The 21,813-nt window shown below is 39.0% G+C and overlaps 2 protein-coding genes across 3 annotated transcripts in view; one reads left to right on the forward strand and one right to left on the reverse strand.

Annotated features, from left to right (window-relative positions):
* Positions 1–26: 26 nt before the first annotated feature.
* Positions 27–3,578, reverse strand: erg28 (ergosterol biosynthesis 28 homolog). Its single transcript, XM_058399717.1, has 5 exons — positions 3,333–3,578; positions 1,420–1,588; positions 1,253–1,343; positions 1,033–1,151; positions 27–883 (listed from the first exon to the last, which is right to left on the reverse strand). The coding sequence occupies exons 2-5, from the start codon at positions 1,550–1,552 to the stop codon at positions 795–797; spliced, it is 432 nt and encodes a 143-aa protein (XP_058255700.1). The 5' UTR covers positions 1,553–1,588; positions 3,333–3,578; the 3' UTR covers positions 27–794.
* An 890-nt stretch (positions 3,579–4,468) lies between these two features.
* ttll5 (tubulin tyrosine ligase-like family, member 5) overlaps positions 4,469–21,813 on the forward strand; it is a 71,162-nt gene continuing 53,817 nt past the window's right edge. For both annotated transcript variants that reach the window (XR_009205763.1, XM_058398874.1), the window contains exons 1-12: positions 4,469–4,579; positions 5,514–5,653; positions 6,856–6,962; positions 7,511–7,593; positions 8,963–9,069; positions 10,710–10,840; positions 10,977–11,059; positions 12,064–12,133; positions 12,220–12,304; positions 13,542–13,643; positions 14,161–14,252; positions 14,540–14,647. Coding sequence is in view for 1 of the 2 variants with exons in the window: in XM_058398874.1 (XP_058254857.1) it covers positions 5,595–5,653; positions 6,856–6,962; positions 7,511–7,593; positions 8,963–9,069; positions 10,710–10,840; positions 10,977–11,059; positions 12,064–12,133; positions 12,220–12,304; positions 13,542–13,643; positions 14,161–14,252; positions 14,540–14,647 (1,027 nt within the window). In the remaining variant the exon portion in view is untranslated. The remainder of the gene's footprint in view (positions 4,580–5,513; positions 5,654–6,855; positions 6,963–7,510; positions 7,594–8,962; positions 9,070–10,709; positions 10,841–10,976; positions 11,060–12,063; positions 12,134–12,219; positions 12,305–13,541; positions 13,644–14,160; positions 14,253–14,539; positions 14,648–21,813) is intronic.

Raw genomic sequence — 21,813 nt, forward strand, 5'->3', positions numbered from 1 at the left:
TGTAGACTGTATTGTAAGACCTTACTATGTAACATTTCTATATTAAAACTGTACACGAAAACCCTTCTGTGTGAGTGTCTAAAGGTTAAAGGTAAAGGTGACTGTCGCTGAACTCTTGGGGAACATGGAATGAGTTGTTTTTAGTCTGGATGTCAAACAAATGTTCAAAATCTACTATTTCTCAGGGTTTTGCATTGCTTCATATCCTGTTACAGTTCAATCAACCAAAGGAAGGGTGCAGAGCTCTTTTTTCATTGCTTAGATGTGCAAAAAGACAGCCCATAATCAAATGGGGGGCACAAAACATGAATCTAGAAATATGTGAAATAAGCCTATTTAATTGAAATATGTTCATCAAAAACTGGGCATTTTGGATTTGCATGACAGGCATGGATCATAAGGCTCATGACTGGAATAACTGACTCTAAATATATGCTATTTCATATAAATCATTTGTTTATTACTGTCAGATTTGGCAACTAAGAAGAAAAAGGAGTCCAAGTAGGAATCCTGCAGGAGTCAGAGAAGATGGCATGACCTGCACATTTAATTATGTTTTTTAGCACATTTAATATGAATATAAAACCGTGTGTGCTTGTCTTGGGGTCAGTGTTCGGATAGAGAATATTTTCATCACTCCTATAATATGATATGCTTCTTCTAGTCCACACAGTGGCAAGTAGACATTCTGTTCAAGTGGACCATCTTTGTCCTTATTCAGCGGTGATGAACCCATCCACTGTTCTCCTGAGTGGGAGTGATTCTGAGCCATAACGAGTCACTGGGGTATAGATTCAGTTCCTTTTCTTCTGCCTCGCTCCAGTTACTTCTTCCGGCTGTACGATACACTGGAACCCAATTAACATGCCCACAATAGAACAACCTGGAAATAAGGTGGCACAAGAAGAACTATAAGACCTCCACACAGTGTAACATATAGAAATGGAGGATTACTGTGACACTGATCTTCTGTATCAAGTACAAATTGCAGGTAATCCTGTCTTTTACTACTTTTCACTAAATCTCACTCACCTGCCACAAAAAGAGGAGCCATAACTCCAATGGTAAGTGGAGCTGTTTTGTACATAAAGGCTTCAGACAGGAAGTGTCCAAGAGCCAGAACAAATGTCCACAATGTAACATGATAAAGCCTACAATAAGTACAGAAAGACAAGATGTGTACAGAGACCAAGCAATTAGCATATATTGTTTCATATAAAAATGTTAAAAAGAAGACTGAAAGAAGCCCTACGTCCTGTTCTGAATGTCCATGGCACAGGCACAGCGAATGATAGATGACAGTAAGGTCCATATTCCAAAGGTCCTTGCCTGAAGGCCATTTACTGAAGGACAAAAAATAAAACTGGTCAGTGTTGGTGAATTAACTACTTCTTTAGCCTACATATAAACGGTACTCACCAAAATCTGGTGTTCCCGTGTAAAGTTTCTCAGACAAAAAGCTGTGGTCCCGGAAGCTCTGTACAGTGTTTCCCAACGCGATCACGGACACCATGACGAGCCAGCTCCTTAACACATTCAAAAAGCGACTCATGTTTTCTGACGTCCACCACAGACAAAGAGCACACACCTACAGAGGCACAGCAAAATATATGCATAAGGAATAAAACATGAGGTGATGTGCGGTTATAGAAAATTACATCCTGAAATTGACTTACTTCCTAAAACCGGATGTCCTTAGATGCTTTATTTATCTTACACCACAGCAAACAGTTACACGTTACTTTTATTAATTAGACACTGAAGATTTTTTTTATTAGTTTATACACTATATTGTTTTGGGACACCCCTCCAAATCATTGAGTTCAAGTGTTGTTTTTTACAACACTTGGTTGGGTTTGGACCCCTTAGGCCCAGTGAAAGGAACTCTGAATGCTTCAGCATACCAAGACATTTTGGAGAATTTTATGCTCCTAACTTTGTGGGAACAGTTTGGGGATGACCCCTTCCTGTTAGAACATGACTGCACACCAGTGCACAAAGCAAGGTCCATAAAGACATGGATGAGCGACTTTGGTGTGGAGGAACTTGACTGGCCTGCACAGAGTCCTGACTTCAACCCGATAGAACACCTTTGGGATGAATTAGAGCGGAGACTGTGAGCCAGGTCAAAACTGGGACGTCTGCCTTTACATGCACATGAATGTAATATGGAGTTGACCCGCCCTTTGCAGCTAGAACAGCTTCAACTCCTCCGGGAAGGCATTCCACAAGGTTTAGGAGTGTGTTTATGGGAATTTTTGACCATTCCTCTAAAAGTGCATTTGTGAGGTCAGGCACTGAGGCTGGACTAGTAGGTCTGGCTCGCAGTCTCCACTCTAATTTATCCCGAAGATGTTCTGTTGGGTTGAGGTCAGGATTCAGTGAAGTTCATCCACACCAAACTCGCTCATCCATGTCTTTGTGCACTGGTGTCCAGCCATATTGGAAAAGAAAGGGACCATTCCCAAACTGTTCTCAGTTGGGAGCATGAAATTGTCCAAAATGTCTTGGTATGCCGAAGCATTAAAAGTTCCTTTCACTGGAAGGGGCCGAGCCCAACCCCTGAAAAACAACACCTGAATTTGATGGTTTGGAGGGGTGTCCCAAAACTTTTGGCAACACAGTGTAGGTACATATTAAGTTGTGAACTTATTGGGTTTGTTCCTGTTATCACTTACGTTCTAGCAGCTATAAACTCATCAGACTCTCTATTCACTTTCTCAAAATTAATAAGACAGAACGTGTCATGTCACTGAGTAAGGATGTCTCATATGTTTTCTCTGTATTTATACAGTGTCCTTGCACCTCTGTCTCAAACCCTCAGAGACAAAGACATGAGAAAGGGAAAGCAACTAGAATGTGAATGATTAAAAATCCAGATGATGTAGATGTACTTAAACTGAATCACGTTTGCTGTGTGTAGGGAACAGGGAGCAGGGCAAATGGTCAATACAATAGTATATGACTTATATATGAGTATATGAAAATAAAAAATATATATTCATGTTAATCCACCAAAAATGTAAGAAAATCCCATTTAAACACATAATAAATGCTTAATATTAAACTAAGATTTTGAATTAGCTATTTATGAATGGCATTATCATATTATAAGGTTAATACATAATGTATAATGAAAAAAGTATATAATGCCATGTTGTTAATAACTGTTAATGAAATATTCAGAAAACACAAAATAGCAATTACACAATTCCCTAATGAAATTTTGTTCAACTTGAGAGTTAATTACTTCATTTTCCATACATATATGAAATATAAATATAAATATAAATATTACTCTAGTGTGCAATAAGCTGATAAAGTATTCTCACCCAGATCAGCTGCTTGTCGTCGCTCTATCAGCATTACTGCACTGGCTTCATGACACCGAGCGCCGGTTAAAACCACAAACACAGGCCGAGTACCAAATACCTCCTTATTCCCTTTTGAAGTGCACTACATTACGTGCAGAACAAGCGCTTCAACGCGCTATAAATAAGGGCCCTATATGCACAATTGAAACACTTCCTCTGACAATCATTGCAGCGAGGTAAAAACAACAACAACCAATTGTAGTTTCCGGACGATTATCGGATCACCCCCAGAGTGGAGCGTTTAAAAACACGTGATTTAAAGCCCGCCCAGGTTGAACTGTCTTTATCCAATTACTAACGGCCTAGATGATCACCTGACACTTTAGTTCACGCCCCAAATCTGAAGCTGCTCGTTATAAACAGCATGTCAAAATAAACTCGCGCGCTCAGGAGGAGTTGGAGTACTGCTGTTCGGTGCAATGTCATGTATATGTGGTGACAGGACCAAAATAAATGCATTAATTTTTGCATTAATTAATTCTTTGTCAAGGCCACACTCACACAAAGTGGCATTACCATTTAGAATGAAGTTTAGTGATTTCATTACAAAGAAACAATATAATCAAGTTATTTCATGTAGTTTATGATAGATAGATAGATAGATAGATAGATAGATAGATAGATAGATAGATAGATAGATAGATCTTATCAATTTGGCCCTGGTCAAACTTGCTCAAATCCTTACTCTTGTCCATTTTTCCTGCTTCTAACATCAACTTTGAGGACAAAATGTTCACTTGCTGCCTAATATATCCCACCTACTAACAGGTGCCATGATGAGGAGATAATCAGTGTTATTCACTTCACCTCTCACTGCTCATAATGTTATGCCTGATCTGTATATATATTTTGAAATCAGAAAGAGTGAAAGGTGAAACTTTTAATAGAACATGAAGTGAACTTGAGCACGTGCTATTTCTGAATAATATGCAGCCAATTCCTAATTTATTAGGCATCCATATCTATAGCTTACTTAACCAGGTAACGTACAGGATGGATTCATGTTGTAGTGCTTGCTTTTTTGCTCTTCTTTCATTTTTTTCTTTCTTTCTGCTGACCCCTGTCTTTCCTACCGCTGCTAAACCGCGCATGCGTACTGAAGCGGTTGCCGGTTGGTTGCTGTAGTTACAGCTCGGGGGGAAAGAGAAGCGTTACACCTGCGCTCCATCTGAGAACTTTCTCTCTGTATATGCTTTCTCCATCAGGTATGTTTAGAATTATACATTTGCTCATTTACTTTACAACGACACTAGAAGATGGCTGTGTGACTAGTTAAGTTCCGGGGGGCAAAATGGTTTACTGTGTTTTGGCTAGCTTGCTAACCTTAATAACACTGGTGTTGAATCCAGCCTTAACCCAGCATAACGCTCTGCTGCCTGTTCAGCGAACTAGTGTGCTATTATAAACAACTAGCATTATGTAAAACATCTAATGCAAATAAAGTCTACCGTAAATTGATCTCGTAATTTGTTTAGCTAGTTGCTAATTTGCTTTTTCTTGACTCCTGAGCTAAACTGTTAAGACAGCTAGCTAGAGGTATTTACTTAAACCAGGTAACGTTAGGTAAGTTAGAGAACGAAGATGTTATGGCACTAGATTAGTGCTCACCTGGAGAACATGTATACAGCATTACTGTTATTAAGGTACCTACAACACCTAGCTGGAACAACATTCCTATGATTTAACGATCTGATATATCTGATCTGATATAACCTTTATTGAGTACATGTAATGTGTTTAGGACATAGAGTATAGGCTGTGTGGTGTGTAGAAAGCTCGTTGATGGGGCTTAAGGTGACTGAAAAGATGTCAGAGTTTATCTTGGAAAAGAAATGTTCATTTTCATATCCAGACACCAGCACATGTGTATATATTTATTAGTAAAGATAATAAATAATAGATAATAAATATGTCCATGATTATGCAAGTATTAGTGGCCAAGACATTGGACTACTGATCAGAAGGTTGTGAGTTCAATCCCAGGTCCGCCAAGCTGTCACTGCCGAGTCCTTGAGCAAGGCCCTTAACCCTCAAGTGCTCAGGTGTATTAAAAAAAGGGGATAAAATGTCAGTAGCTTTGGATAAGGGGCGTCTACCAAATGCCGTATATGTAATTAAGGGTGCATTTGTTTTTGACAGGTGTCTGCAGGTTGGAGATGCATGCGGCCATAATCCCATTGAGCTGACGTACTGCAGATCCTCTCTGTGTCTGTGGTGAAAATGCCAGCTGTGATCCAGGATAAAGAGGATTCTGGGTCTCAGTCAGATGAAGAGCTGGAGTAAGTCACTGTGCTGCTCATCTTGCCTTCAGAATGAGCCCTTAGGCTTCCTTTCGTCACATGGACAGGAAAACAGACAGCAATGTGACACATTAGTTCTGCTAGCTTGTCTCCTGATTTAGATTTGACATAGATTTGAGAATAAATAAGCAGCTTGATAGGCTGAGAGTGTTGCCTTAAATTCTGGTGCTACTTATTGTGATGACCCTGGAAGTGACGTATTATTTATTGTTTCTTAGGCTTTATTTTGGAATGCAGTTTCAAAAAGGCTGACTTCTGTTTTAATTTGTGGTTGAGTTTTGGTGTGTTTGAGGATTCAAGTGCTCAAGTTTAATTCATTGGCTCTGACCTTAGTATTAAAAGGTTCTCTTTGGGTGGAGATTACATGGCAGATGGTCATACTATGGTCATGATTTATCTCAATGATCAGTCCTCTTTTTAGTGAACCATTCTCAGTGGACAATGTGGACAATCCAATCCATCCCATCAATATCATCATCACCATTCATTTTTTTCTAGACAGGGTTATGGTGGTCTATCTAGGAACACTGGGAGTGAGGCAGGAAAACATGCTGGATGGTATGCCAGTTCATTGCAGGGCATCACATAAATTCACATGTAGGGAAATAAATAGTAACCATTTTTTTTACAGACAGTAAACTGAGCTCAGGATTGAGCTTTAAATCAGTTACATGATGACTTTGTGTAGATTTTCTATAATGGTAGTGGTGTCAAGCCTGACATGTTGTTATGGAGCCAATGTTTGCATGTCTCACATTTCTGTTACAAGCTTATCACCACTGTCATTTCTATTAAAGCATACAAATCTTTTCCTGCTACTGGTCCAACCAGCTGCTCTATCGGCTATTCAGTTACTAATTTGTTTGCTGCCTGAACAATGCTAGTTTTAAAGTTACTTGTTGGACATGTATAAATTCGAGCTTTCATGAAATTTTCCTGCGAGACAGCAAAGTAGAGTTCTCAGATTTGACATGAATTAAATGCGATGTGCTGAATTTGAAGGTGCAGTGAGAGAGTTTCCTCGACTTTTTAGAAATATCTGCAAAATACCTATTGGGAGAACAGAGAGACACCACAAAGTTGTCTTGTTGTAAATTGCAAAATGCTCGCCAAGACCTCTGCAAAATACACTAGACACTATTAATTTTTTTGTGTTTGTTTTTCTACTCTTGTTTCATTAGGTGCCATCCCTGTATAGCCTGGAGTGGGATAAGCAGAAAGATCCCAGTTTTCCTCTTCCATGCTGAAGCTGTTGTGTCCAAAGATGAAACAATTTGTTCCATTGGAGGTACAAAAGCTATAGCTATATAATCATGCATAGCTATGCAATCACTGTCCACTTAAATATGAACACCTGTACACCTGCTTATTGCTGCAGTTATCCAGTCAGTCAATCTCAGATCAGCAGTTTCTAAAATAATCAAACCAGTCTCTCTGGTACCAGGATCCATGCCATGGTTAGAGTGACTGTGATCACATAATTTACCCATTCTGGTGTATGATGTGAACATTAACTGAAGCTTGACCTGTATCTCCATAATTCTATGCATTGTGCTGCTGCCACATGATTGGATAACTGGATAAATGTTCCTATTAAAGTGGACAGCGAGTGTAAGGACATATGTCTTATCAAAACCTAGCAGACTTTCACATTATTTTGTGAGATTTGTCAAGTTATGTTTTTGTTGACTGCATACTGAGCCTTACTTGATGCTAGCACATCAGATACGTTGAAGACCATTACTGTTGAAGAGGTGGGGACTTTGGAGAAGTTTAGATTTATGAAATTGTATTATGTATAACTTTTTAAATTAAAATTTTTAATTTTTTTCGCAGAAAGGTACAACTTGGCCTTCAAGATTGTTCGCACAGAGAGTCGACTCATTCGAAACATTCTTGTGAATCATGGGTTCCATGAGGTAGGCATCATACACATGACATTACGCTTTCACTAATTACAACCAGTACCATCTACACACTGTTCTGTATACACAGATCAGGCATAACATTATGAGCAGTGAGAGGTGAAGTGAATAACACTGATTATCTCATCATGGCACCTGTTAGCGGGTGGGATATATTAGGCAGCAAGTGAACATTTTGTCCTCAAAGTTGATGTGTTAGAAGCAGGAAAAATGGGCGAGCGTAAAGATTTGAGCGAGTTTAACGATGGGCCAAATTGTGATGGCTAGACCACTGGATCAGAGCATCTCCAAAACTGCAGCTCTTGTGGGGTGTTCCCGGTCTGCAGTGGTCAGTATCTATCAAAAGTGGTCCAAGGAAGGCACAGTGGTGAACCGGCGACAAGGTCATGGACGGCCAAGGCTCATTGATGCACATGGGGAGCGAAGGCTGGCCCCTATGGTCCGTTTCAACAGATGAGCTACTGTTGCTCAAATTGCTGAAGAAGTTAATGCTGGTTCTGATAGAAAGGTGTCAGAATACACAGTGCATGATGGGTCAGGGGGACCAACACAATATTAGGCAGGTGGTCATAATGTTATGCCTGATTATATTAATGGCTAAACATATACATTTACATTTGGGACATTTGGGTTCAACATTCCAAAAAAAAGTATCAGTATATATTTCTATGCTTTCTTTTTAAAACTGGTATTAGCTGAAAACGTCTAGAAAATCTGTTGTGTTATTTTGAAGGAGCCCAAACAGTCCTGGTTCTAGATGGCTAATTCAGCCACCATGATGTAAGGTTCTCATGATGTATTGAAACAGAATACAGTAAAGGAGTCTCTGTTTGCCTCTAACTCGCTAACTGACATAGTCGATGTCAAAGCTTAGGAATGCACTCTTGGAAATGGCCTAAGTGATTGGCCTCCAAAATTGCTAATCCTGATTCACGAGGGAGTGCTTGCACCATTATCACGCTATCTGAGCACTTACTATTAATGCCCTTTTTATTTCACTTCAATACTGCTGGACTTTCCCTAAAATCATCATCAAAGGCAAGGCTTGTGTCTACCACAGCAGCACTTCAGCCAAGGTTTAATAAACTTCTATTGCTAACATCTGGGTTTCTCGTAGCTAGTGCACAGGGCTGTGCCAAATCTGACTCAAAGAGAGCGGGAGAGAAAGGCAGGGTAAGAGGAGAGGCAAAAGAGTGGAGGAGTTGTGTTATACAAAGGTCACAGTTTCCGTTGGGGAAAGTAAAAGTACTGACTGGTAGAAGCTAAGGATTGATTTTCGTATCTGTCTTTTGACCTAAGTGTTAATTGTTCAGCTTAACTGTCATTGTTTTTTCCATCATGTAACACATGTATCCATTTTTAGGTCCATCCAAATAGTAATGATTTCAACCTCATGTGGACAGGCTCCCACCTTAAGCCGTATCTGCTCCGCAGTTTGCAGGATTTCCAGAAAGTCAACCACTTCCCCAGGTGTGCTAGTCTATTTCTGTATGAAATGCTGTTCTTTCTTGCTTTCTTGCTTTCTTTCTTGCTTTCTTGCTTTCTTTCTTATGTCATGTATTTATTCTTCCATGCATATCTTTTAGGGAGGACTCTTAGTCTTGTTTCTGAAACATTTTTAATTCATAAGTTTATTTATGTCTGGTTTTTGGCAGCTGTAGGAACATGGGACATTATCAAGGTCAACTTTATGACTTTTGTCATTCCTTATCATCACAGATGTCTTGAGTGTGGGATGAATTATAGTTTCTCGAGGACATTGTGCTATATTCATGAAACTGTAATTAACAGTCAGATAATAGACTGTACACAACATCAGCAAACTGTCAGATAATACCCAATACTAAAACAACAAAATAGACTGTACACTACACTATAAAATAAGGTGTACACTAGTTTATACAGTAGACTGTAAACTATACAACAGTCTGTACACTACACTATACTTATATTTAAGTGTTTAACATATAAAGTGAAAGAAATGTAAAGTGGCTGGTAGTGCAATGGATGTGAATGGAAGTTTTAGCCTGGGAGTGTAAGTGTGTGTCAAGCTGTTCAGTTCAACAGTCTGACTGCCTGAGTGAAGAAACTGTTCAGAAATCTGTGTGACTTGGCCCGGATGCTTTATAGCCTGTATCCAGAAATCCTCACCACCTGTCTGTCTTCACCGGCTTTCCAAGGCAGAGCAGTTTCCTTACAACAGTGATGTTGCCAGTCAGGGTGCTCTCTGTGATGCTTGTGTAGACGTAGGTGAGGATGGGAATACATGTACTGGGTTTCTTTATTTGCCTTAGGAAGAGAGGTAGAGGTGGTGTTGAGATTTCTTCATTAAGTGTTACAGATCATTGTTAATGTGTGCTCTCAGGAACTTGAATTCGCAATTTAGAAAAAGGTTGTTCTCCTTGCACCAGGACTCTAGCTGCCTCACCTCTTCTCTGTAGGCCGTCTGGTTGTTGGTGGTTATCCCTGCATCAGCAGCCTTGATGATTTGGTTGTTGAGATGTTTAGTTACGCAGTCGTGGGTGAACTATGCTTACAGGAGAGGGATTAGCCGTGGGGGATTCCAGTGTTGGGGCTGAGATGATCAGTGTTGGATCCAGGCCTGTTGCTTAGGATGTCCAAAATCCAGTTGCACATGGAAGTGTTTATTCTGAGTAAGTGGAATTTGTGGATCAGTGTCTAGGGTTTGGTGTTAAATACTGAGCTGACGTCGATGATCTGCATTCTCCCTGTTCACCAGGTGGATGGTAAAAGATATGGCATCTAAGTTGGAGCGATTTTGCTGTTAAACATACTGGCGAGTGTCCAGTGTACCTGGAATTTTGGCCTGAATGTGAGCCATGACCAGCGGCTCAAAGCGATTCATAACAATTGGAGTAAGTGCAGTGGGACGATAGCCATTGAGGCATATAACTGTAGACTTTTTCAGCCCAGGATGATGGTGGCCAATTTGAAGCAGGTGGGAACATCAGCCTGTACCAGGGAGATGTCTCTGAAGACATCAGTCAGCTGTTGCACCCTTAATGCTATTTTCAGAACTAATCTTCTGCTTCAGTATGTATTCCTCAGTTGATTTTGTTTAAAATGCTCTCATGTTTATTTATTTCCAGGTCAAATGAGCTGACGCGAAAAGACCGGCTGTACAAAAACATTCAGCGGATGCAGCAGGCTCATGGATTTCAAAACTTCCACATTGTACCCCAGACATTTGTTCTTCCTGCCGAATATCAGGATTTTCGCAGTGAGTGTAACTTTGCTAAGCTGTTTAACTTTGTGCTAATGCTTAATGTAAACTAAATAGAGCTTGAAAGCTTTGTACTCATCTGCTCTTCCATTGCAGTTTAATCTCCTCCTCTGTCTCCTTGTTTGAACTGTAGATGCATTCTCTAAGGACAAGGGCCCATGGATTATCAAACCTGTCGCATCTTCCAGAGGCAGAGGAATCTATCTGGTCAGCAGTGTAAGTCCAGGAATGCTGGTGGAGTTAGTAGTATTTAAGTTATAGATAGAATGCAATGTGACAGGTTGCTCTTTATTTTGAAATTATACATATGAACACAGAGCCAGGATGCAAACAGAATGATGCATGGCTCAGCAAAGCAACAAATTCAAATGATTGGCTCAATTCACTGAAAAAAAGAGCAGTCTTCTTCTCCCCAGTAAAATGAGAGATGAATGATGATTCACGCTGTTGTTTCGAATTTTCGAATATTAACAAATAGTTCCTGGAATCCCTGCCTTCTTCCCCTACGTACAAAAGGAACAAAGTACAAAAGAAAACGAACACAGTAGTTCCCGGGACACTCGAAGAGAGGTGTCAGAAACATCTGGGTGCCTCTGAATAAATCACAAACACATCAAGGCATTCTGTTTTGGCTGTGCTTCTCATAATTTTCAGCCTTGGCCATATTACATAGTACCAATCCTTCCTGAGAAAGTGGAAAGAATGTTAGTGATATTTGGAAAGTGGAATGTTTAATGTTTTTTTTTGTGTGTGTGTGTGTGTGTGTGTTTGTGTGTGAACTGGTGCCAGATGTGAAGTTGGTAGCAGCACCTCCTAAGCCTTAACAAACCCCACCTGAAACAAATTTCAGGCACAGGAATGTCCTGTGTTGATGCTGGTGTAGATATGCAGTCTTATGAGCTCAGGATATTACTGTCATGTTCATTCAGTGTGTATCTTAAACCTTTTTTTTTTGCCTGATGTTTCTAAAGAATATAGTTTTGCTCCTTTAAGGATAATCTGATAATGCTGTAAAGAACAAAACGTTATTAAGTTATTACTATTATTAGGCAACTCATAGACATTTTACACCAAGAATGCCTAAATGACTTGCTATAGCCCACTGTTGGTCTAGGATGTGAGAAATTGCCGTTGCAAACTGAGAGCGAAAATAATGTGACCGATCATCCTGGCCTAAATATTTCATTTTCAGTCTTGCTTGTCTCCTTTCATTCTTCTAGCCAAGTCAGATCTCGCTGGACGAAAACATCCTGGTGTCACGGTATATTAACAACCCCTTACTGATTGATGGTGAGCATGCAGTTAGAACAAACATTTGCTAGAAACAAGAGGCATTGTTTTTGTATTCTCTAACTTTCTTTTACTTTTTCCTGCAGACTTTAAGTTTGACGTTCGATTATATGTATTGGTGACATCTTATGACCCGCTCATTATCTATGTCTATGAAGAGGGTTTAACTAGGTGGGTGCTTTTTTTGTCATTTGTCAGACCAGAATTTTTGATTAATAAAGTTAGCTTTTAGATGCCTAAATAAACATTTGACCTGGATTCATTTGATGCTAATGTTAGTGAACACTTCACTGTAGACAAGAGTCTCACACAGGATCATCTGTATTGTAGGGTAGGGGTAGTTGGGGCAGTTTTGGCACATGGATCTGCTAGCAGAAATAGTCACAAGTCTTATCCAATTCTATAATTTAGTTTTTTCACCACTACATCATTGTTTTTAAGTATTCACTTTTATTTGCACCTGAGGTGTACGACCACTAGATGGCAGCAAGAACATTTCCGATTAAATGAAACAAGTCCAGCTCTTTTCATGGTTTTACTAGCCAATATTATTGTGTCCATGATGCAATACCTACAATTTTTCTTTTCATTTTTAACGATTTTGTAACGTTTAAATTTCTGTATGATCCACAGATGGATCAACATCAACAATGAGACAGGCTATTCAGTAGTCATACTGATTTATTAAGTTTTACAGTCACTTTTGTAGCCCATTTTTTTGCAGTTCCATAATTTAGTAGTGCTAACTGTGAAGTAAAGGCTCTAAAGACAGCTTTGAGGAAATAAAGCAGATGGAGCTGGTTAAGTATTGGCTAGGTGTGGCGGCAGGAGACTTGAGGGATCAGATTGACTGGGGCGATGTGTAAAATGGTTGGTCTGTCACTGTTAGCATTGGCATAAGCGAGGTCTACACTGAGTGATGCTTCAGTTTATATTAACCATTATTAACTACCTTTCCTAAATTCTGGCAGAATTTTGGGGTCCAACTTTTAGCTTAGACATTCCAGTGGCTTTGCAGGCATTCGAAGGTTCACTATGCCAGGAAATTCCCATTATTCTACATGTGGTGACCACTCAGTGAAATACTGCAGTACTATACACTGACAAAACAGAGTTCTACCTTGAGAGAAGAACAAAAAATATATATTTAAAATGTGTTTAGAATTTATTTAATTGTTTGAATGTATGCAGTCGTTGTTCGTCTGCGTATTTGGAGCTCGTTAGAAGACGGGTCTTGGTGCTGGATGAAAACTGACTTCTTTTTGTCTAGCTTTGTTTTTGTAGTCTTAATCAGAAGAGTAATACCGTTACTAAGCTTTTTCATCATTCCAAATCAGGAATATTCACTGAATGAATTTGTGGTCCAGCTGTCCTTGTTTACTAGATCTTTCCTCTGTTTGATTTGTAGATTTGCTACTGTGAAGTATGACCATGCTGTGAAAAACATCAAGAACCAGTTCATGCACCTCACCAACTACAGTGTAAACAAGAAGAGCAGTGACTATGTCAGGTAAGGTCGAACTTTAGTGCTACACACTGAGATCTGTTTATTTATTCCATTCTGTGTGCTGAAAACCGAAAACCTTTTTGGGACATTTACCATGTTTTGGACCAAATCCTCTTACATACATGTACATGTTTGTTTATGAATCATTGAGGCCCATATGTATCAAGCACTTCGCCTTTTTCTCTGTGTGTGGTCTTAGCTTCATCATGTTAGTCTTCAGTTTGAAACCAGTGCAAGAACACTGTGCACCTTTTTTGCTGTATGGGGGTCATCTCTTTATCTCCTTGTAGTTAGTTAATGTAGTGGATTTAAATGAATGTGACACTAATTGGAAAAGCTTTTTGTTGTCATGAACAGTTAAATCATCACTCAATGTTGTTCCTTGTTCCCAAATGGAGAAGGAATGCATCCTCAGATGCGAGATAATCCTGCTTGTTTGTTAATCATGTCAACATTGTTACACTGTGCTCAGTGCTGTTTTGGCAAAGCTTGACACTGAGGACCTTGTCTTCCTTTTCAGCTGTGATGACCCTGAAATAGAGGATTATGGGAACAAATGGAGCATGAGTGCAATGTTGAGGTATTTAAAAGAGGAGGGAAAGGACACCACATGTGAGTAAAGGCAAAAGATTTAGCTCACCTGTTTTGTTTTATTGGAACATACTATTATTATTATTATTTCACGCATGGTGAATATAATGTTAATGAGGGATCCGAAGAATTTGCTTGTTAAGTTCAATTATTTTAACCCTACAAGCTTGTTGATATAGTTACTGTAATTGCTTCAGTAACATCAAATACCAAAACACGATATCAGGGTTTAAGGTATCAAATTAGACAGTGATGAAACTGTCCCCAGTATGTGTGACTAACATGGAGTGTTCTCTGTTGTGTGTCAGTGCTGATGGGTCAGATAGAGGACCTGATCATTAAAGCTGTCCTGAGTGCAGAGTTACAGATTGCTACAGCCTGCAAGATGTTTGTCCCTCATCGCAACAACTGCTTTGGTAAGCGGTGTCAGAAAATGACCTTGCCTCTTTTTACATTATTTAGAAATTGGGATTTCAACCAAAGTGTTCTTTCTAAAATAATAATATTGATCCTTAGGGTTTAGGTGATGAAAAAGTAAATGCAACCAATGAATATCTATATTCATGGCTTGTATCACTTAGCATTACTTGGACAGTATATCTAATTCATTCTGTCCTTTAATGAGGTGTTAATTACTAAGGTGAGGTTTCTCTAACGCATTTCTCGGCAAATTGTTTAGCAGCCCAGTAAGTAAACAGATCTAATACCAATTAAATCGAATTCTACTAAGATTAGTCTGTATTAATCGAGGCTGCAACACTCCTGTGCAATAACCACAATTTTCTTGGACTACGTGCCATGTGACTTCATTCTGAAACTTCATAAAGCATTATCTTATTAGCTACAATATCGTTCTTTTTTTCACTTCTTACGAATTAACCGTTTTGGCTTCGTTTGTAAATAAGGCATTTTAACCGGTAAAAGTAGATTGATGATGAAAACCACATCTGGAATATGAAACAGTAATAAAATTTGATAGTCACCATGTGTCTGATGCTCAGTTTTCCTGCAGCAAATACCATCTTTTCTCGTCATGAGTAGTTGCAAACACATCACTAATGAAAATACTGTTGACTTATTTTAAAACTTAGAATAGTGTAGTTTGCTGATTTTAGGAATATGCACTACTATGTTTTAAGGCACATGTAAGATCCCCGTTTCAAGATATCTTAATACTGATTTGCTGCAGGACTGTGTGAATTTATTTATTTATTTATTTTTTAAAACCTTTTTGGAACCATTACCTCTGTTAGTATTGGCATAATTGCTCCCTCCCTCACTCCTTTTTTTTTTTGGCTCAAAGTCTCTGTTAATCTCCCCCTCTCCCCCTTTGGCATTCACTTCACACTCCTTTTTCTCTGTCAATCGCGCTAAGAGCTGAGAAGAATGGTACTGGAATGAGCTTAAACTGTGTCGTCTAAGCCTCCCAGGGTCCCCCCCCCCCTCTCCTGTTGCTCTCTAGCCATTTAATTTTCCTTCTCGCTTCCACCTCTCCACGCATCTATTACCCATTCAGCACTGTTATGTTTGTAGACATAACAATTCCCTAGGAAGTGTTGGTTGTTTAGGTGGCAAATGTTATATACCAGCTACACTTATCTGAAAATCACCCTCATAAAGATGATATCTCCCTTGTCTTCTTTTTTTCACATTCCTCAGTGAGGTGTTAGTGAGCCCACAGGGTGAGTTCGTGGTAATGTGTATGGGAGGCTGTGGGGTCAATCCAAGTTTGGGTCAGAACAGTATGTGACAAGAAGATGAGCAGCCCATGCAGGTGCAGACGTCACTGGAATGTAATAGATATGGCAAGATACAGATAAGGCGCTAGTAAAAATATGCATACATACAAAAACAACAAGTCTTTACTGTGTAAAAAAAAAAAAAAAAAAAAAAAAAAAAAAAAGAGAGAGAGAGAGAATGTTAGCTTGTTATAAAAGTACCCTATATTCTTTAAAATGAGTATTTGAGACACTTTCATCCACTTTTTTGTGCAAGACAAAAGAAAAAAAGTGTGTATTCATAACCCTAATTCATTCAAATTACTTCATAAATCACCAGATATATAATTGTGCTTAGCATTATTATGAAAAACCAAGAGAGGAGAGAAAGGTGGAAAGACCTAAAGCCAAAAGCACAGATGCTGAGTTATGCTTTTAGTCCAAAGAAAACACACAGCTTTGGTCAAGGAGGACAGGGGTCATTTTATAGTGCTTGACTTGCAATTTATCTTCCCAAATGTTCAACTGTTCCTCGCTCTGTTTTTACATTTGTAGGCCCTTTCTTGTGATACTCAGAGACACTGTACAGTTACAGAAGCAGTTTGAATTAAAATATAAGCGATGTATTATTTTTTTTGTCCAGGTTTCTGCTCTTTTGCTGAACATTTATGGGAGGAATGAACTCCAAAATATTTCTACCAGTTGGCATTTTAATGACAGTGGTGAACAGGTCTATCTAAAATGTCAGTCCAAGATATGTGTTCAATTGTGTTGAGACCTGGTGGATGCAAACGCCGTAGCATATGATATACATCGTTCTCACCCTCGTCAGACCATTCAGTGAGACCTCGTACCATGTGTAATGGACAGCTAGGATATACCCTTTCTCTTTCCCTGCTCACACTTCCTCTTCTTGATCCCAGAGGTTTCTGTTCTTCCATATGAAATCAAACAATATGTGAATGTGCTATCATTACGACTTTGTGAAACAAACACTACACGAGTAGCTTAATCCTTAAAAGAGCACACAAGTTTATAGAACTTATCTTCCTGTCTACTTTTCCACTGATTCTTCCTTTACGTCGTTTTCAGAGATTGTTTGTTCATAGATAGATGATAAAACTCGCAGTGCTCATTTCTTTACTCCGAGGCAGTGATGGAAAGGACAATAAACAAGATTCAGTTCAGCATCTGAAAGCATTAGGCAGTCTACAAAAGAACAGGCTCCATTGTTTTCTTAGTTTATGCACCATCTCACCCAGATTTGTGTGAAGGCCATGTGGGGGGTGTTAAACACATAATTCTGATACTCGCCAAACGATTCCCTCAACCGTTCAGGGACTATAATACACTTTTTATTACGTTAAGCAAGGTTTCCTGGGGGGTCCTATCTGAATGAGCCACTGTAACTTAATTCTTTATTGCTCCTTTTTTTTTCTCAGATGCAAAAAAAGATTGTTTATATGGGGTGTGTGAAGAAACCTAGTGTCTGTGTGTATGTTGGCGCGAAACTTACAACGAACAATCCATTTCTTTAGCACATCGTAGAGCACATGTGGCTATCTGCGATACTTTATTTGTGGTGTGAACCTGTTTTGTATTTCATATGAGGAGTATTTTTAAATGGGCCTTCTACATGGCAGTCTATCAATTAGGAGGCATCCATATCTTAAGAAGTTGCTTTTCCTTTTAGCTCTAGCTCATGATTAATCAACAGGCAGTTAGACTTGCATGATGATGATGATGATTAACAGATGGCACAACATAAACTTTATTAGCCAAGTTAAAGCCTATTTTATTACACACCGTACTTATGCCCATCTGGACTTGCCTTGAACTCTACCTCCTTTAGAATTACATCCTGTCCGGTTAATATCTTTCTGACTAATTAAATTCCTATATACTTACAAACCCCCTGTAAGTCATCTTACATAGATAACATAACATTTTGAAAAACAAAGTTGGCACTTTTGTGTATATGTAAGTAGAAATATATTTAAGAAATATATTTAATTAAATCCTTTGTTACTGAAAATGTGATGCATGCTAAAGTTGTTAGAAATGTATTACGAAACCCTGAATCATTTTTAATCAATGGTATTTGAAAGACTTGCAGAAACCTAGAGGCTATATTTTTTGGACTGGCTTCTCATAAGGAGTTGCACTGAGAATAGTCGGATTTAAAAAATAATCTAAATAAAAACCTGGATAATTCATGATTATGTTTCGTGACCCTCTTGATTGTGTTTGTGAATGTTTAGTGTGTATATGAAGGTGTGGACTGTGTATACGTTTTTTTGTGTGGTGTAATCTGTGCTTTCATAATGTGTTTTAAACTAATGCTAATTTAATTTAAGTAATCATTTATGATCTGCACATTTTTTAGGAGCTTATTCTGCTTCTTAAATTGTACTTTCAGCTTTTAGTTCTGCATTTCTCCATTCACTTTCTCTTGGACTATGACAATTGTCCTTCTCTCCACCTGGGCCTTAGCGTTTTATGGTGCTGACTAGGCCAGAGTCCACCCTGAACCACTGTCCCAACAAGTAAACCATGATGCCCACCCAGGTCAGCTTTGGGATGCTGGGATCACCTTCTTGCATAACCTCCCTTGTACAGAAGTACTCCCTTTTTCACCAGGCCGCTGATTCAGCTTGTTGTTTCAGCTATACTGAATGATGCTGGTAAGGGTTTGAGGTGGTCAAAGCCACATGCAATAGAATCTGCTGACCACATTCTTGAGGTCTCCACAGTGGAGAGCTGTGGATTAAGAGGGATTATGGCTTTCTGAGAATGCCATGCTGGTATCCTCACCTAAAGAGTTGTCCACAGCAGCCAACCAGGCTTCCAGCTTGTGGTCAGTTGCTTAGATGGATATGTTGTATTCATACGGCTTGGCTTCCGAGCACTTCCATGGCTTTACTGTAATAGATGTGATTGAAGTGTAGTAGGGAAGGAGGCAGAATTTATTAGCTATACTCTCACTCTCTTAAACACTGTAGATTTTGACAGCTCAATTATTTTAACTCATTAAAGCCTGGGTCACAATCAGGTCATCCATGAAGGGTGTGATGGGAGTTATTGCCACGTCAGCTTTTTCATGGCTGGGTGCAAAATTCCTTCTCATCCTTGTGCCACTGGGATACTGAGACTCTCAGACTAGAACTGTTAGCGGTCCAGCCTGTGATCCTCTAATCTTACTTAGGACATGATGCCAGGTTTAAGCATCCATTACAAGATGGTAGGTGATCAGAGCACAAACTTGTCCCCCCCTTATTCCAAAGGGGGTTTCTGATCAGCTGAATTAGACATGTACCATCTGGGGTGTTTATTTCAGATAATGGCTTTCAAAATGATACGCAACATGATCTTGAATTAATTTGCTCTGCTGGGTCTGCATTTGGACTGTGGTCATCCAGTTACCCAGGATCACTCGGACAGGGCTATTGTTCTGAATTGGAAAAAGTGTATATTTTGTTGACGTACACAGCTGTCAAGTTATATCTTTTGTTTTGTATACTGAAAGTATTCCAATTTAAATGGCTGGCTCTGAAACTATGAACATAAGTTTCTTGTTTTAGTGTTGATGCTTCATCTCTGACCTCAGGCAACTGCCTCCACCCATTGTTAAAATGTTTATAAAAAGCCACCCAAAGCTGATTAGAACAGGATTTGTTATAAAGTGATGGAGAAATGTCAGATGTCACAACAATCGAGACAACCACTTAGCAGCTATCTAACACCACTGTTATTGCTCCTGTGGCCTGAGCTGTTATGTAGCTATGGTAGAGTGTTTGGTTTTCAGATAGAATTCAGAGCTCAGTCTTCCTTCCCTCTCTTCCATTGCCCAGAAGCTCATAACAGCACTTTGCTCTTGATCTTCCCTTGTTGATATTTATTTATTTTCCTAACTGTGCATATTTTGTGGTTACATTACTAAGGCCTCCTGGTATATGGTGAAGAGCCAGAGAGCAAGTCTGCTTGTGCGGGCTGAGGCAGTGGGGAAGACCGGCGTCTGCTCCTAATTGAGGGAAAATGTGTAGCACATGGAGTTTGGTTGGCAGTTTGGTGAGGTTGGTGAGGAGTGTGCGTGCAAGTGTGTGTGGAGGGTGTTTGAGGTCTGTTTGTGTGCAAGTGGCAGGGCATCCAGGGAGCGTAAAAGGTTATGTGCACATTTATCATCTTGTGTATTCTGTATCTTTCCAGACTTCCAGGGTTTTTGTTTCCCCTTTTTATTTCTACGCAGAGATGCTAACTAAGAATTACATTTTTGTTCAACAGAATTTCAAATTGAAAGTAAGTAAAAAAAAAAAAAGATCTACTGTATAATCTCTTCCTCCTCTAGTGTTACTGTGTTACTGTCCATGGCAGAGTCTTACATACTATCTGCATTCCCATCGGATCTCGTTGCCCATTTCTAAATAGCTGTGCTGTTTGCAGAATTAATAGCAAGGGAACTTGATATCTGACAAGAATCACCACTTAATAAGAGATTAAGTCATTTTGGATACAGCATTTTTGCTAGCTTTGTTTAGTGAAAGAAAGTGATATCTCGGACAGTCTACCCAATTAAGCTGATCCACACAGAACAAAGCTTTATTCTAGGAGGTCCTAGGAAAATTAAAACCACAAACAAACGTTTGTACAGTGCAGACGTATTGCTTAAGTCACAGGGTTTTTTTTTTAATTCATTCAAGAGAATAATTGATTATTGTGGATTAATAGTAACATACTCCCTGTAAAAGTGACTAAAGCTCTTTCAGTCATTGTCCAAGGTGAGGAGGAACTGACTATGAAGTGCTGAGGGATGCTTTTCAGTTGCATTTGAGTAATCAGTGATCATCCTCTTTAGAGGCCATATCCAGTAGTTTGAAAGAAATGCACTGAAATCTGATCACTGATGCAGAGATCTACACACACACAAAAGACACACTCCTGCCAGTAGCAGCACCTCCGCTGTGAGATCCAGGAGTAGAGAGAGAGCAAAATGGGTTCATTTGAACTCCCTCTCTGCTAAAAGGGCTTTATTGTGCAGCCCTCTCTGCCTGAGAGGCTTAAGATAGGGATAAATATTGCAGAGACTGTGGAATTGCCAGGTGCCTTTTTCACACTTGGAAAATACTTTTCCAGCTTTTCCTTGACGTGGCATTAAAGGGGACGGGGCCAATGTATACTCAAGTTTGGGTAAATATTTAAATATGGTTATTTAAATATGACCACTTCTTTTGCACTTGAAGGTGATTCATAAGAAGTATATTTATATTAGTTTCATTTTTTTATGCTTAGTATAAAGATCACATCTCAGTGACATTGGTTATAGTTGAACAGAAGTCTTCCACTTCCACAGGTTTTTGGAGTGAAATAGATATATTATCCTGATGCAAGTAGAGTTAATACTTTTGATAATATGATTATATCTGTCATCGCTCACTCGTATTCAGCAGTACCGAATACACACGCGGCATTTTCATATGTATTCATATAATATTACCCTATGTTTATTTTCAGCAAGAAATCCGTGTCATCTTATATAGTTTTAATTTTGAATTGAATAACAAAAACTGACTCTTGCCATGAATATAGCCATAGAAGCTGGCATTGCAGAAAGAAAGAAAGAAAGAAAGAAAGGAAGAAATCCATGTCATCTTATGTAGTTCTAATATTGAATAACAAAAACTGACTTTTGCCATGAATATAGCCATAGAAGCTGGCATGGCAGGAAGAAGGAAAGAAAGAAAAAAAGAGAAAGAAATCCATGTAATCTTATATAGTTTTAATATTGAATAACAAAAACTGACTCTCGCCATGAATATAGCCATAGAAGCTGGCATTGCAGAAAGAAAGAAAGAAAGAAAGAAAGAAAG

Source organism: Hemibagrus wyckioides, linkage group LG09 (assembly GCF_019097595.1).
Source record: "Hemibagrus wyckioides isolate EC202008001 linkage group LG09, SWU_Hwy_1.0, whole genome shotgun sequence".
Classification (NCBI taxonomy): Eukaryota; Metazoa; Chordata; class Actinopteri; order Siluriformes; family Bagridae; genus Hemibagrus; species Hemibagrus wyckioides.